Source organism: Drosophila montana, unplaced genomic scaffold, assembly GCF_035044405.1.
Source record: "Drosophila montana isolate Dmon_TW-CO22-7 unplaced genomic scaffold, ASM3504440v1 contig_1083_1, whole genome shotgun sequence".
Taxonomy (NCBI): domain Eukaryota; kingdom Metazoa; phylum Arthropoda; class Insecta; order Diptera; family Drosophilidae; genus Drosophila; species Drosophila montana.
This window is the reverse complement of record NW_026996074.1, coordinates 468,296-481,210: the sequence shown is the minus strand read 5'-3', so window position 1 is coordinate 481,210 and position 12,915 is coordinate 468,296. Positions and strand designations below refer to the sequence as shown.

Here is a 12,915-nt window from a genome sequence, read left to right as displayed (position 1 = left end):
ATTATTTAGAGTATTAGTTAATTTATATAAGCTACTGAACTTAATGCCTTAACATGCAGAATGACAGAAACAGATTAAGAATGCTCATAACGTTAAAACGATCTTGAGTGAGAATGGAACCATTTAACGCAGTTTAAATACCTATTATTTAAAATGAAGTCAAAAGTGATTTGAATCTATACAATAATATAAGTTTTCTAAATTGCCAGACAATTGTGTTTTAATTAATGTAAAACCTTTCTTTGGCGTGTGACTGTCCGCTCAAGAGGAGCGTCCGCCTAATCGAGGAAACGTAGGGATGGCTTTTTTTAATTCAATATTCTATGAACACTCTTGTACAGGAGGTCCACTTTGTAAATAAATGATAGACTTATATATGCATACTAGTTTTACAAAAGTAAAGGACATAAGAAACCGCAAATTTAAATGGCAAAAAAAGAACGAATTTTTAGAATAGATTTCCTTACTAGAAACATTATTTTCATAAATTCTGCTATGTTCGGATCGGCGTACAATTGTTGTTTCTCAAAAATCTACTTTGCATTTATTTTTAAATGTAATTGTCATTTAAAAGCTTTGGATTTTGGATGAAAATTAACGAGGTTCGATTTAAATCTACATCACAAGAACCTTCAGATATGCCTACATAGATTCAGTATCCATATCGTCCATGTCGTGTTGTCGTCAACAACGTCTATCGTGATACAATCTGGACTTTCTTTACTCGGAGTTATAAACCCCAACATAGTTTGAGGTGATTTGGTAAATGTTTTACCAATATTTGGTGCCTTGCGTTTGTTGCTAATGGGTTTGGATAAGGGAGGTATTTTTTTACAATTCATAAAAATGTATTGTCCGCGTCCGGTTAGAAGGCGGTCTGTCCAAGAGAGGTAAGACTTTTCGGAAAATGCATTCCCCAAGATAGTCACTTTAAAACTATTTCTTAAGGAATTCTCGATATGCCCAATTTGTTGTGCTGCGGTATCATGACAGTAATATGTTAGAAGGACATACTTAGATTTGTTTTGTCAAGAGTCTCTCAATACGGACATTGAACAAAAGCAATATACTCTTTCACTTTGTGGGAATCTAATCTAAAACGGCAAGATATCCAATATTTATTGTAAGCAAGTAACAATCATCTAGTTTGAGTGTTCGACTAGGAGATAACATATGATCCATCGCCTTTACAAACATTTCAGCTTTCTTTCATATACTAAAACACACACACGAACACATAATCGCAATCTGAGCACTTTCTGCAGCGACTGGGCTTCTTCTTAAACCTTAGGTCCCCACTGTAGGAAATGCTTTCGCGCTTAGCTTCGGTTATTACTCTGAATATAACCATTTCTAGCCATATTTCCGAATGATTGTTCCTATTTGAGCCTTATAATAGAAGTCCGATTTGCTAGAATTTAGAAGAATATAAAAGCTCATAAATTCTGAGTTAACATATTTTATAAACTACATTTGACTTATTTTTCTAACCGTTATTCCCATACAGCTTTATGACAAAGTATTCCGCTCTTGAAAAGATTTTGCTCATAATGAAGTTCATAATCCTGGCCCAAACTACATAACAAGGTTGACATTGGATGGTAGCAACAATAATAACTAATAACAAAATTGAGAGCAATAAAAATCTTTAGTGCGTCGATGGTGCAACTCCCATTTACATAAACCTACATTCGATTACCATTATCATATTAAAACATTCAATATTAATTATATATCTAATGATATTTAATGTAGTTTTAGAAGCTAAGTCGATACAACTAAAAGAAATTAACATAAACGCCAAAAGCGTTAAAGGAAAATTGATCAAGTTTGTTGGGTTGGTGATTAGAAAGGGTTTTCAATTGCCTCATAAGTTGTGTGCTTTTAGCGCCATTTAATAACGAGCCACCTGGCCCCCGTAGCGATCCTGTGTTGGGCGAGTACCTCCATACATCCCACCGGCACCACTGTTACCCTGATACCCGCTGGAGCGTTCGTTGTAGCTGCGATCAAAACGACTCTGCGCCTGCATTGGACGCCAGTTGTCATCAAGCGTAGTCGACTTTTGCCAAGAGTTGTTGCCATGCATGTTTGACGACATTCCATTATTACTGTAAGATTTCAATTGGCCGCCGCCACCACCTAGATGAGCGCTACTGCCGCCGCCGGATGGTGCCCATATGTTAACGTTGTTTGAGTTGCTACCATAGCCGCCGGCTGCTCCGCTGCTGGTTGAATTTTCATAACGTTTGTTACTACTAAAATGATAGAAAGGGAGTTGCTGATGTGTCTTCAATTTAATAAGAGAGATTTGGGCTTACTGAGACATGTCGTCAACACCACTGCGTCTGTAATTGGAGGTGTTGCTGCGGTCGGAATCATTGTAGCGACCACCGCCCCCACCATTACCGCCGCTTGTGTTGTTCTTGTGACCATAAGTACTGGTAACGTTGCCAGTGTTGTTCTTGTGCACATAGCCAGTACCGCCGCCCGCGTTGCTCTTGTGAACATAAGAGCTGCTTGATCCGCCAGTGCCAACGCCACCAGATGAAACTGGCAAATGACGTACCTCCACTTCGCGTTTGTAATCATCACGTTTACTGGTAGTGGATGATGAATAATCGTGCTTGGAGCTTGAGCCATAATCATTGCCGGATCGCTTGCTCGGCACCGCTGCGTAATCATCGATGGCACCACGTTTAGTGCCAGTGGAGCTACCATAATCACTACGCTTATTTGAGGTATATTCTAGCCGCTTTGAACTAGAGTAGTCATCAAGACCACGTTTGGAGCCCGATGTGGTGCCATAATCATCATGTTTCTTGTCATAAGTACTGGTGCTGTTAAAAATACAGTTGAGTCAATAAATTGCTAATATACATTATCGATTATGCGGCCGTCACTTGAATGGATAACGTACTTTCGGGAGCTGACCAAAGAAGCATCAAATCGCGGCGGTGGTGGAGCATCAAACACCGCGGAACGCTTGCGGTCAGTAACATCGGTATAGCGATCATCAGTGCGCTTACTTAGCGAACGCTTAACAGGATCATCACGTGACTCCATAATCCTGGAGTACCATTAGTGGAAAGTGAGGAAAGATGAAAAGAGTAAAGTTTACAACATTAGCAACATTTTAAAGGTAGGCGATCAATTTGGTACACATATGTAAACATAGTTTAAACTACAATGCAGTTCATTTGCAGTTGCATAAATATACATGAATGCAAAAGCATTTGCCTAGACTGCCCGGCAGTTTTTCGGGTTGAAGAAACAACGTGGCTGCTGCAACTTAATACACTAATTTACACGGCCAAATGCCTTTTGAGAATATGAAAAAATAAATATGGTGTTGTTGTTTTTAGCGTTGTGTGTGCAACGCGTTTACGTTTATCATACTTCATCTGTTGACGCTTCAATTCGAGGCGCTCCAGCTCGATTTTCTCACGCTCCAGTTTCTGGCGCTCCCGTTCCATGCGCAGCAGTTCGGCCTTCTCACGCTCAAGGCGCTCCCGTTCGATGGCCAGCTTGCGTCGCTCCTCGGCCAGACGTTCCTCCTCAATACGCTGACGTTCGCGTGCCTCACGACGTCGTCGCTCTTCCTCGCGCAGCTCACGCTCCCGTTCACGCAAGCGCTGGCGCTCTCGCTCCTCACGAATCTTCTGATAAGATAGCATCTCACGCTGGCGTCGCTCACGCTCGCGTTGACGCTGCTGAATCTCACGGTCAACGTCCCGTGGCTGGCGTCCCGAACGGCGCTCGTTGGATTCGTCACGGTTTTGAGACTTGTGACCCGTGCCAGAGCGATGATCACGATCGTGGCGCTTGTCACTGCCCGTCGACGGCTTGTCCTTGTCGTCCCGTGATGACTTGTTGCGATCTTTGTCCTTGCCGTCCCGCTTGTTGATGATTTCACCGCCTGAGTTTTTGCTCTCCCCACTAGTTTCGCCCCCCTTCTTATCATCTCCACTGCCCTTGGCGCCGGACTTTTTATCGTCATCCTTCTTCTTCGCCTCATTGTTTGACTTGCTGTTCGCCTTGTTGTTGCCCTTGTTACCAGCATCTTTGGATGAACTTGCGCTGCCGCCGATTTCGTTCTTGGTACGTTCCACTGATATAATTCGGCCGTGCAGTTCCGTACGATGTAAATTCTCAATGCACCGCGAAGCATCCCCGGATGAGGACATGGTCACATAGCCGTAACAGCGTGTGCCTGGGGTACGGGTGTTGGTGACCACCTTGGCTCCAATCACCTTGCCGAACTTGGAGAAAATGGCCTTCAAGTCACTGGCGCGTGTCAATGTAGACAAACCAGACACCCAAAGATTACGTGACAGCAGCGCCTGCTTCCCAACAGCACTAGACGAAGCACCAGCCGCACCTGCGCCTCCGACCGATCCCGACTTGTTGGCAGCGGCACCCGATGCCGATGCTGCGCCTGCTGCTGTTGTCGATGTTTTCTCTGCAAGTTCCATGTAAATAATAACAATATTGGAAGAGAGTTATGGTCAGAGCTGTGAGTGGCTGGAAAACTGTTTTGGTATTTGGTATTGATTGTGATCATTGATCATTAAGGGAAGCACTTTAAACGCACACTTTGTAGCTGCTGCTGCTTGCTGTTGTATCGTAAATTTTCGAAATAACGAACCTGACTGATTCTACATTATAAGTAAATATACATTATTTACTGCGCCCTATGAAAGCTAAGAGAGTGTGAATTCGATTGGGTTCCTGCAGATGCTTCCACTGCTGCTTCTTCGCCTGTTGCTTCCACCATATAAAGGGATGCCGTTCAGGGTGGCCATTGCCAACAAGTCACAGTGGCGTGAAGATATCTTCAGCTGTCCTGTGTGAAGGGTCGTCTTCTGGCCGGAATCGTCTTATCCGTCATCATCGTTGTCGTTCCGCTGAATATTACAAGCTGCAGCTCAAACACAGGTCGAATTTTTCTGTCCTTCCCAGCTTAGTGTGGATTTCGGCCGATGATTTGGTGTCCGTAATCCAGTTGGGTTGTAAAGCGCGGTTCAGGGCTCCTGGCGTAAATTGATGGAAATCGACGAACTTAGCCAAAATGTAAAACCTTTTCCAATGTAAGAAAACCGTTCTCGGGAATCTATTTCCATTTCATAGCGCAAAACAATTGTTACATCATTACATAACCTCCACTTCAATGGCGAACGTTCTTTTGTTTTGAGATTATTTTATAATCAAACAGCTCTCTTTTGGCAATCCAGAGGCCTAAAGAAGAACAGTATACTGAATTCACATTGGATGTTAGATTGAATTTGTATTAATTATGCCTGGTTTGAAGTCTCGCCCAGTATAACAAGTGCTTTAGATTTCTGATATTCCATCAAGTTGAATTGCTGCTCGCTCAGATTTGATGATTCCATGCCCAACCAAATTCACACTCTCTTGCACACTCTCTTGCTCAAGTGTGCCACACATGGTTTTATTTCGCAAGCTTTACTTATTTCATGCATGGCCTAACCAACTTATATATGCGTATATATTTATATATATACATATATAACCTTTCAAGCACAGAATTTCCTGGTGAAATAGTAACTTAAATTACCTTTATCGTCTTTTTGGTTCAACGATTTGGAAGCCAACTTTTGATCGCTATACAGTCCACGTTACAAAATTTGAAATGAAAATAAAGTGTAAAGAAAATGGATATTCGTTATTAGTATTGAACAAACTGATAATGGGCATGCTTTAAACTAATGACAATTAGATAGTAGTTCATCACAACCAACCTAGAGTCCTTCTTATCAATAGACTTGTCATCCTTCTTCTTTGATCGAGCACTCTCATCATCCTTGTGAATCTTTTTGTCTCCGTCCTTAGAAACTGCGCTCGATTTTTCGGTTTTATTTGCGGGTTTAACTGTAAGTTATGTCATTAATAGGTCTGTTAGATCAACAACTCTTACAAGATAGACATTTCTTATAAATCCTTTTCATTGTGTTAAAAAACATGTTGGCAGTAATCTTATCTAGTTGTTGGTAAATTGATTTTACAGCAAAAGCTACTAATGGAGGTGGTAAATTCTAGTTTCCACCACATTTAAAGTAAATAAATTAACCGTATTAAATCTGCAAAAGCTTCAACACGCTTTGATAAATTGGCTAAAACCCCAATTTTGACAGTTTAGTATATTATACTTATAATTTATGTACACACACACTACATGTGGCACAAGGTATATAAATAATTTAAGGCTTACCCGACTTAATAGACTTATCGTCAGGGGCCTGAAACGACAATTGTAATTTAGCAGTCGACCATAGACATTTATAATAAAAAATTACCTCATCATGTAAAAGTTTCTGCTCGTCTTCGCCAATTGTCAAGTTGATAGACTCATCATTGTCCATGTTTACAGTGTCGCCTGTATTCTCTTCCTGCATCTCTTCGTCGCCTGTCGGTCCTTCGCCTTCTTCGGCGGCGTCTCCTTCAATGGCTTCTCCATTGCCATTTTTCTCATGGTCGTACTCCTCTGCATCCTCTTCTTCCTCTTCATCGTCATCTAATATGACACAGACATCGTCGACGTCGCCCACTTGATCTATTTCGTGCCCATCATCATCAGCATGATGGGCACTGTCTTCGCCATCTCCATTCGTATCGTATTCTTCGCCCACTGTTTGTCTTTCTTCATCGGGGTCAATAGGCTCTTCCTTGATTACAACATCGGTCATAGATTCTTTCATTGGCATCGGCATCGGCTTCTTTGCCTTTGCAGCCGATACAATTAAATGTGTGTTGGGGTCGACGCCCTCCTCTTTTAAGGCCTACAAATGTGCACATTGTAAACCTGCACCACTGTCGGATAACCCTCGCGTATACATACCCTTTCAAGGCGTTCGATGAGCACAGCCTTTGGCCCCACAGTCTCCAGCTTGCGCTTTTCTAGCTCATCCTTTAAATCGCACACCCGCAACTCGCCGATTTTCTTGCCGATTTCGGGCATTTTAGTTTACTCTTATGCGCAAAGATGACACAATAACCTTTACTTATTTAAACCACTCACTAATATCTCTAGAAAAAAATATCAGAATTTTTCTCGATTTTACAACGTGTTGTACCGTATGCCAACTGAGAAAATTTTACAATTTTTCCTATAATCAAAATGGCGACATAAGAATACCTATCAGGGTTGAGATATCGATAACTCAGGGCTACGCGACTATTAATTCCCCAATCCAGTGATGTACCTTCAAGCTAAATGGCATTAGAATACTTAAATTATATTTTTACGCTTTATAGTTTGGTAAGGTAAAGTCTAAAAGTTGAGTAGTTGGCTCAAGAAAAATAAATAAGAAAGAGAAGATAAGTTGTTGTGTGATTTGAAATGGTATTAGAATTCAAAATGGAATATATGTACTCTATTCGAGAGTGTTCGAATAGGATATACCTAACACTTTATTATTATAACTCATACAAAAATCACACATATGCAGCAGTACCATAGAAATACGAGTATTGGGTTTTATTCATCACACAATTACTTTAAAATATTATAAAGCCAGAAATGAAAACATCATTAAATTGAAATGTATAATAAAATTATTAACCGATTAAAAAAATATAATATATGTACATATATGGAACCATTTTATTCTTTAGTAATAATTCTGTTAGGGAAATGAAAATTTTGGTATGCCTTGGGTTGCTGCGCACGGTCTCACTCTTAATGTGCAGTATTTTTTCGGGAGTCTGTTTCTGTAAATGATTGCAGATTTGTGCACCGGCTTACTATGTCGGTGGTTATTGAGACCACACTAGGAGATTTGACCGTTGACCTGTTCACCGACGAACGGCCAATTGCCTGCCTTAACTTCATAAAACTTTGCCAGTTAAAATACTACAACTTCAACCTATTTCACACTGTGCAGCAAGGCTTCATTGCTCAAACCGGCGATCCCAGTGGCGTTGGAGATGGCGGTTCCTCAGTATGGGGCGTTGTGGAAGGCTCCCAAAAACGTTTCTTCGAGGCCGAATACATTCCGAAAATACACCACTCAAGTGCGGGGATACTCTCGCTGGTCAGTGCCGGGAAAAATCTTGTTGGCTCCCAGTTCTTCTTTACGCTTGGTGAAAACCTGACATCGTTGGACGGCACTCACTGCGTTATTGGTGAAGTTGTGGAAGGACACGAATTGCTCCGGAAGTTGAACGATGCAATAGTAGACGACAGCTTTCGCCCATATCAGGATATACGCATAACTCACACAGTCGTTCTCGAAGATCCGTTTCCAAACCCCCGTGGTTTTCAAGTCCCCAGCCGTTCGCCGTCTCCTAGCGTCGAAAGGCTTAAAAATGGGCGCATCGCCGCAGACGAAGACATAGACGACACTAACGGTAAAACCATGGAGGAGATGCAAGAGATGTTGGCAGAACGCGAAGCCAAGGCACGTGCTACAATCCTAGAAATCGTAGGGGACTTGCCGGATGCGGAGATGGCCCCGCCAGAAAACGTGCTTTTTGTATGCAAACTTAATCCTGTGACAACGGACGACGACTTGGAGATAATTTTCAGTCGATTTGGCGTTGTGAAAGGCTGCGAAGTGATACGAGACCGGAAGACAGGTGACTCCCTACAGTATGCTTTTGTGGAATTCGAAGATCAAAAATCATGCGAGGCTGCCTATTTTAAAATGGACAATGTGCTTATTGACGATCGTCGCATACACGTGGACTTCTCGCAGTCGGTGTCTAAAGTGACTTGGCGGGGAAAAGGTCGAGGTATTATAGGTGCTGATGGTCGATTAGACTTTAATAACTTGAAAGAAAGCAATGGCAGTAGAAATGTTAGTCAACCGACCAAAATGGGAAGCACTGAAGGGCGTAAGGATAGAAATGGAAATGATGAACACAAAAGTCGAACGACTTTGGAAGAACGCAAGAAGGCTCGTGAGCTACGACACCAAGAACAAGAGGACCGCGAAAAACGTGGTCGAGGCAAAAATTTTCAACGTTCAAGATCAAGAGACCCTAATCGGTATAGAGAACAATATGAAGGGCGCCATTCCCGATCAAGGGATCGAAACGAACGTAGAAGGGCAACATCGCCTTACAGAGGCAGTCGCTACTCACCAGAACGTGGGTGGCGGGAAAATGTACGTAACAGATGTAAAGACCGAGACAACAGGTAATTTGTAATGCGGTTATGTCGAATTATGCTCCATTAACATATATTTGCAGACCCACGTTTAAAGCCCAGGAGAATTCACAAAGCCACCGACGTAACGCTGAGAAAAGTAACAAGGAGAAACTATCAGAAGATAACAAAAGAGACCGAAGACGTGTCACTGTAAAAAAAGAGAGCAAAGCTAAGAAACCATCGAAGCGAACTAAAAGCAGCAGTTCAGAATCCAGCAACACCTCAGATGATAGTGAATCATCAATATCATCTAGTAGTTCGGATAGCTCCAAAGACAGCTCCTCCTCATCGGATCATCGTAGCAAACGCAAGAAGCACATCAAGCCGAAACATAAAAAAAGCAATGCAAAAAGCAAGCACAAGTCAAAAAAAAAACGCAAAAAATAATGCTTTTAATGTATTGACGTTACAAATAATTTAAACTAATTCGCTAATATTCACAATGTGTTGTTTTTTTTACTTCTTACGCGATTCTATCTCAGCCTCTAGGGCAGCCATGGCTGCCCCACCACAACAACCTGTGGAACTATCTTTACGCCGTCTGCGCGGAGCTTCAACCACTGCATCGGGGTCGAACATCACATTGTCTAGGCGAGTGGTCTCTGGCGTTATACGTAGCTCTGTAAAATAGTCGATATCAACAGTATGGGGAAATTTTTTATGTAATATTTACTCACCAAAGACGTTGTCATCCCGTTTTTTGGCCTGAATTACGTTCGTTCGCAGCTCGTTGTCCACCTCCACAGCTAAATTAATCATCTATAAATATTAAAATTAATGTCCGTTCCCATTATGTAAAAATATGCATGCCACCTTTTGAATCTCCTCCTCATTGGTTTCGTTACGGTTCTGCTGAAATGATTCGTTTATCTTATGCCGGCCCGCCAACAGAGCCCTGTCATCGCCCTGAAACACATATTGGCGCGTGCGATGTAGCTTTTTGAACGCGCTTAGCACCTATTATTTGCCAAAATAAGACATATTACGTGCATTAAATTATTATTATCATTATTAATGCAGCAACTTGCCTGTCGCTTCAAAGATTGGGACATTATTTTACGTCATTGACAAACGATCAGCTGATTTTTTAACGCGCTAGCACTAACCATACAATGCATAGACTTGTCAAATGTCAAAATAATCGGATACCGATAAATCGTCAACGACTGAGCCCCATGGGTGACCGCGACCATTTTAGTGTGCCCAGACAAAGTAAGACTGCTGAGAGTGGCAGCCGAACGCCGGCCTCGACAGCCGAACGTTCAGTATGAAGCCGCATCCCGCTCAGCGCACAACGTTGCTGCGGCTGATGCTGTTTTGTAATATATGTATCTTTTCAGCCCAAATACATACATATGTGTATATGCGTGTGCAGAGTGCCCCTCGCTCACACTTATTGCTTTGCGCACTTGTGTGCATCTCCTTCTCCCTGCATAGCTTCTCAAAAACCCCGAGATCTACAAACATACATACATATGTTTGTGTTGTGTGGGTGTGCGCACAAGTAGATCGCGGCGTTTGTCGCAAGCCAGAGATTTTTTCTTCAATTGTGTGCCCTTTGTGCCTGTGGTGGCAAAAGGCACACACATTCAAATGCTCTATCATGTATTTCTTCGTTCAGTCAGGCATAATGAGAAGAATCTGATATATTTATATTTATTAAAAACTTAAATGACCTAAATAATATATTTATATATTATATTTTAATTTTTTTGTTTACTGTGGGGACCAATTTTGCTTAAATTTAAAAAAAAAACTAAGTCGTATTTCTGCAAGGGTAATTCTTCGTCGGCTTGTCGAATAATTTAAGAAAAGACCAAACATTGAAAATGTTCAAATTTTTCGACTTGCTACTTGTGCACACGCACACTCTTTCGAGTAAGCAGTTGGGTGACATTATTAAAGGGTTTGGCCTGTTCATGTGCAAAACTCCTATTTTCCATGCTTGTTGTAAGGATAAGGGTACCTGAACGTTGGCATGTGTGCATAATAACTTTTTGGGCCTGCCAAGCACCACATACTTACACACTTTTCTATATGGATGGAAGCATTTATGCGTTTGTGTGCGTGTTGGTTGCCTGCCTGCCTCTGCCCGAAGCAAATTTTACCAAATTTGAAGTTTTTGGCATTTCTGAATTTCGAGCTCTACACACACACACACACACACACACACACAAATGTGTGCGAATGAGCCGATCAAGGGTTTGTCGTGAGACAGAGATATTTTCATCAATGGGTGCGTAAATTTGGGCGACGGTGGGCTTGCGGCCGCGTAAGGCCCACATGTGTGAACAGGCAACGAAAACAGGTGAACCGCACTTGCCGCTCGTTTGCACTTTGATATGGAAAAAATGCAAGTGATCTTTTTATTTATTTTTTGACATAGTAAACATTTTGGGTTAAAGGGTGTTATGGCAGGCAATAAACGATCAGAATGTCCAGCATGCGTCTGCATCCATTTGTCCATTTGTTCACACATTTGTGCCTTACGCGGCCGCAAGCCCACCGTCGCCCAAATTTACGCACCCATTGATGAAAATATCTCTGTCTCACGACAAACCCTTGATCGGCTCATTCGCACACATTTGTGTGTGTGTGTGTGTGTGTGTGTGTGTGTAGAGCTCGAAATTCAGAAATGCCAAAAACTTCAAATTTGGTAAAATTTGCTTCGGGCAGAGGCAGGCAGGCAACCAACACGCACACAAACGCATAAATGCTTCCATCCATATAGAAAAGTGTGTAAGTATGTGTGCTTGGCAGGCCCAAAAAGTTATTATGCACACATGCCAACGTTCAGGTACCCTTATCCTTACAACAAGCATGGAAAATAGGAGTTTTGCACATGAACAGGCCAAACCCTTTAATAATGTCACCCAACTGCTTACTCGAAAGAGTGTGCGTGTGCACAAGTAGCAAGTCGAAAAATTTGAACATTTTCAATGTTTGGTCTTTTCTTAAATTATTCGACAAGCCGACGAAGAATTACCCTTGCAGAAATACGACTTAGTTTTTTTTTTAAATTTAAGCAAAATTGGTCCCCACAGTAAACAAAAAAATTAAAATATAATATATAAATATATTATTTAGGTCATTTAAGTTTTTAATAAATATAAATATATCAGATTCTTCTCATTATGCCTGACTGAACGAAGAAATACATGATAGAGCATTTGAATGTGTGTGCCTTTTGCCACCACAGGCACAAAGGGCACACAATTGAAGAAAAAATCTCTGGCTTGCGACAAACGCCGCGATCTACTTGTGCGCACACCCACACAACACAAACATATGTATGTATGTTTGTAGATCTCGGGGTTTTTGAGAAGCTATGCAGGGAGAAGGAGATGCACACAAGTGCGCAAAGCAATAAGTGTGAGCGAGGGGCACTCTGCACACGCATATACACATATGTATGTATTTGGGCTGAAAAGATACATATATTACAAAACAGCATCAGCCGCAGCAACGTTGTGCGCTGAGCGGGATGCGGCTTCATACTGAACGTTCGGCTGTCGAGGCCGGCGTTCGGCTGCCACTCTCAGCAGTCTTACTTTGTCTGGGCACACTAAAATGGTCGCGGTCACCCATGGGGCTCAGTCGTTGACGATTTATCGGTATCCGATTATTTTGACATTTGACAAGTCTATGCATTGTATGGTTAGTGGCGCTAGTCTACTCTAGAGCATCGCAGAGGTGCACATTGTTCCGTTATCGAAATTTGTCTGTCGTAAATAGTTTCGATA

The 12,915-nt window shown here is 41.9% G+C and overlaps 3 protein-coding genes across 4 annotated transcripts; 1 reads left to right on the top strand and 2 right to left on the bottom strand.

The window, feature by feature from the left end:
* Positions 1-1,724: 1,724 nt before the first annotated feature.
* On the bottom strand, positions 1,725-7,118 carry Saf-B (Scaffold attachment factor B). 2 transcript variants are annotated; one of them, XM_064689352.1, is made up of 9 exons: positions 6,860-7,116; positions 6,318-6,800; positions 6,233-6,260; positions 5,763-5,892; positions 5,579-5,625; positions 3,400-4,462; positions 2,921-3,070; positions 2,322-2,840; positions 1,725-2,258 (listed from the first exon to the last, which is right to left on the bottom strand). In XM_064689352.1, the coding sequence occupies exons 1-9, from the start codon at positions 6,977-6,979 to the stop codon at positions 1,895-1,897; spliced, it is 2,904 nt and encodes a 967-aa protein (XP_064545422.1). In that variant the 5' UTR covers positions 6,980-7,116; the 3' UTR covers positions 1,725-1,894. The 2 variants fall into 2 exon arrangements, 1 of the variants encoding a protein (XP_064545422.1); XR_010437089.1 differs by lacking the exons at positions 1,725-2,258; positions 3,400-4,462 and having other exon boundaries at positions 2,698-2,840; positions 6,860-7,118.
* Positions 7,119-7,707: 589 nt separating this feature from the next.
* LOC135439576 (peptidyl-prolyl cis-trans isomerase sig-7) lies at positions 7,708-9,608 on the top strand. The gene is made up of 2 exons (XM_064698340.1): positions 7,708-9,160; positions 9,214-9,608. The coding sequence occupies exons 1-2, from the start codon at positions 7,767-7,769 to the stop codon at positions 9,557-9,559; spliced, it is 1,740 nt and encodes a 579-aa protein (XP_064554410.1). The 5' UTR covers positions 7,708-7,766; the 3' UTR covers positions 9,560-9,608.
* LOC135439831 (complex III assembly factor LYRM7) lies at positions 9,557-12,861 on the bottom strand. Its single transcript, XM_064698691.1, has 5 exons — positions 12,844-12,861; positions 10,201-10,271; positions 9,986-10,129; positions 9,850-9,931; positions 9,557-9,792 (listed from the first exon to the last, which is right to left on the bottom strand). Exons 2-5 carry the CDS (start codon positions 10,222-10,224, stop codon positions 9,629-9,631), a joined length of 414 nt encoding a protein of 137 aa, XP_064554761.1. The 5' UTR covers positions 10,225-10,271; positions 12,844-12,861; the 3' UTR covers positions 9,557-9,628.
* Between the last annotated feature and the right edge of the window lie 54 nt (positions 12,862-12,915).

Excerpts from the sequence above, each read along its gene's own strand:
- LOC135439576 (XM_064698340.1), top strand. The coding sequence starts at position 7,767 with ATGTCGGTGGTTATTGAGACCACACTAGGAGATTTGACCGTTGACCTG. Across the intron at positions 9,161-9,213 it reads TGTAAAGACCGAGACAACAG|ACCCACGTTTAAAGCCCAGG; the intron begins GTAATTTGTAAT and ends ATATATTTGCAG.
- LOC135439831 (XM_064698691.1), bottom strand. The coding sequence starts at position 10,224 with ATGTCCCAATCTTTGAAGCGACAG. Across the intron at positions 10,130-10,200 it reads CCCAATCTTTGAAGCGACAG|GTGCTAAGCGCGTTCAAAAA; the intron begins GCAAGTTGCTGC and ends GGCAAATAATAG. Across the intron at positions 9,932-9,985 it reads ATGAGGAGGAGATTCAAAAG|ATGATTAATTTAGCTGTGGA; the intron begins GTGGCATGCATA and ends TAATATTTATAG.
- Saf-B (XM_064689352.1), bottom strand. The coding sequence starts at position 6,979 with ATGCCCGAAATCGGCAAGAAAATCGGCGAGTTGCGGGTGTGCGATTTA. Across the intron at positions 5,893-6,232 it reads CGATAAGTCTATTAAGTCGG|TTAAACCCGCAAATAAAACC; the intron begins GTAAGCCTTAAA and ends CATAACTTACAG. Across the intron at positions 5,626-5,762 it reads ATTGATAAGAAGGACTCTAG|CGATCAAAAGTTGGCTTCCA; the intron begins GTTGGTTGTGAT and ends TGGACTGTATAG.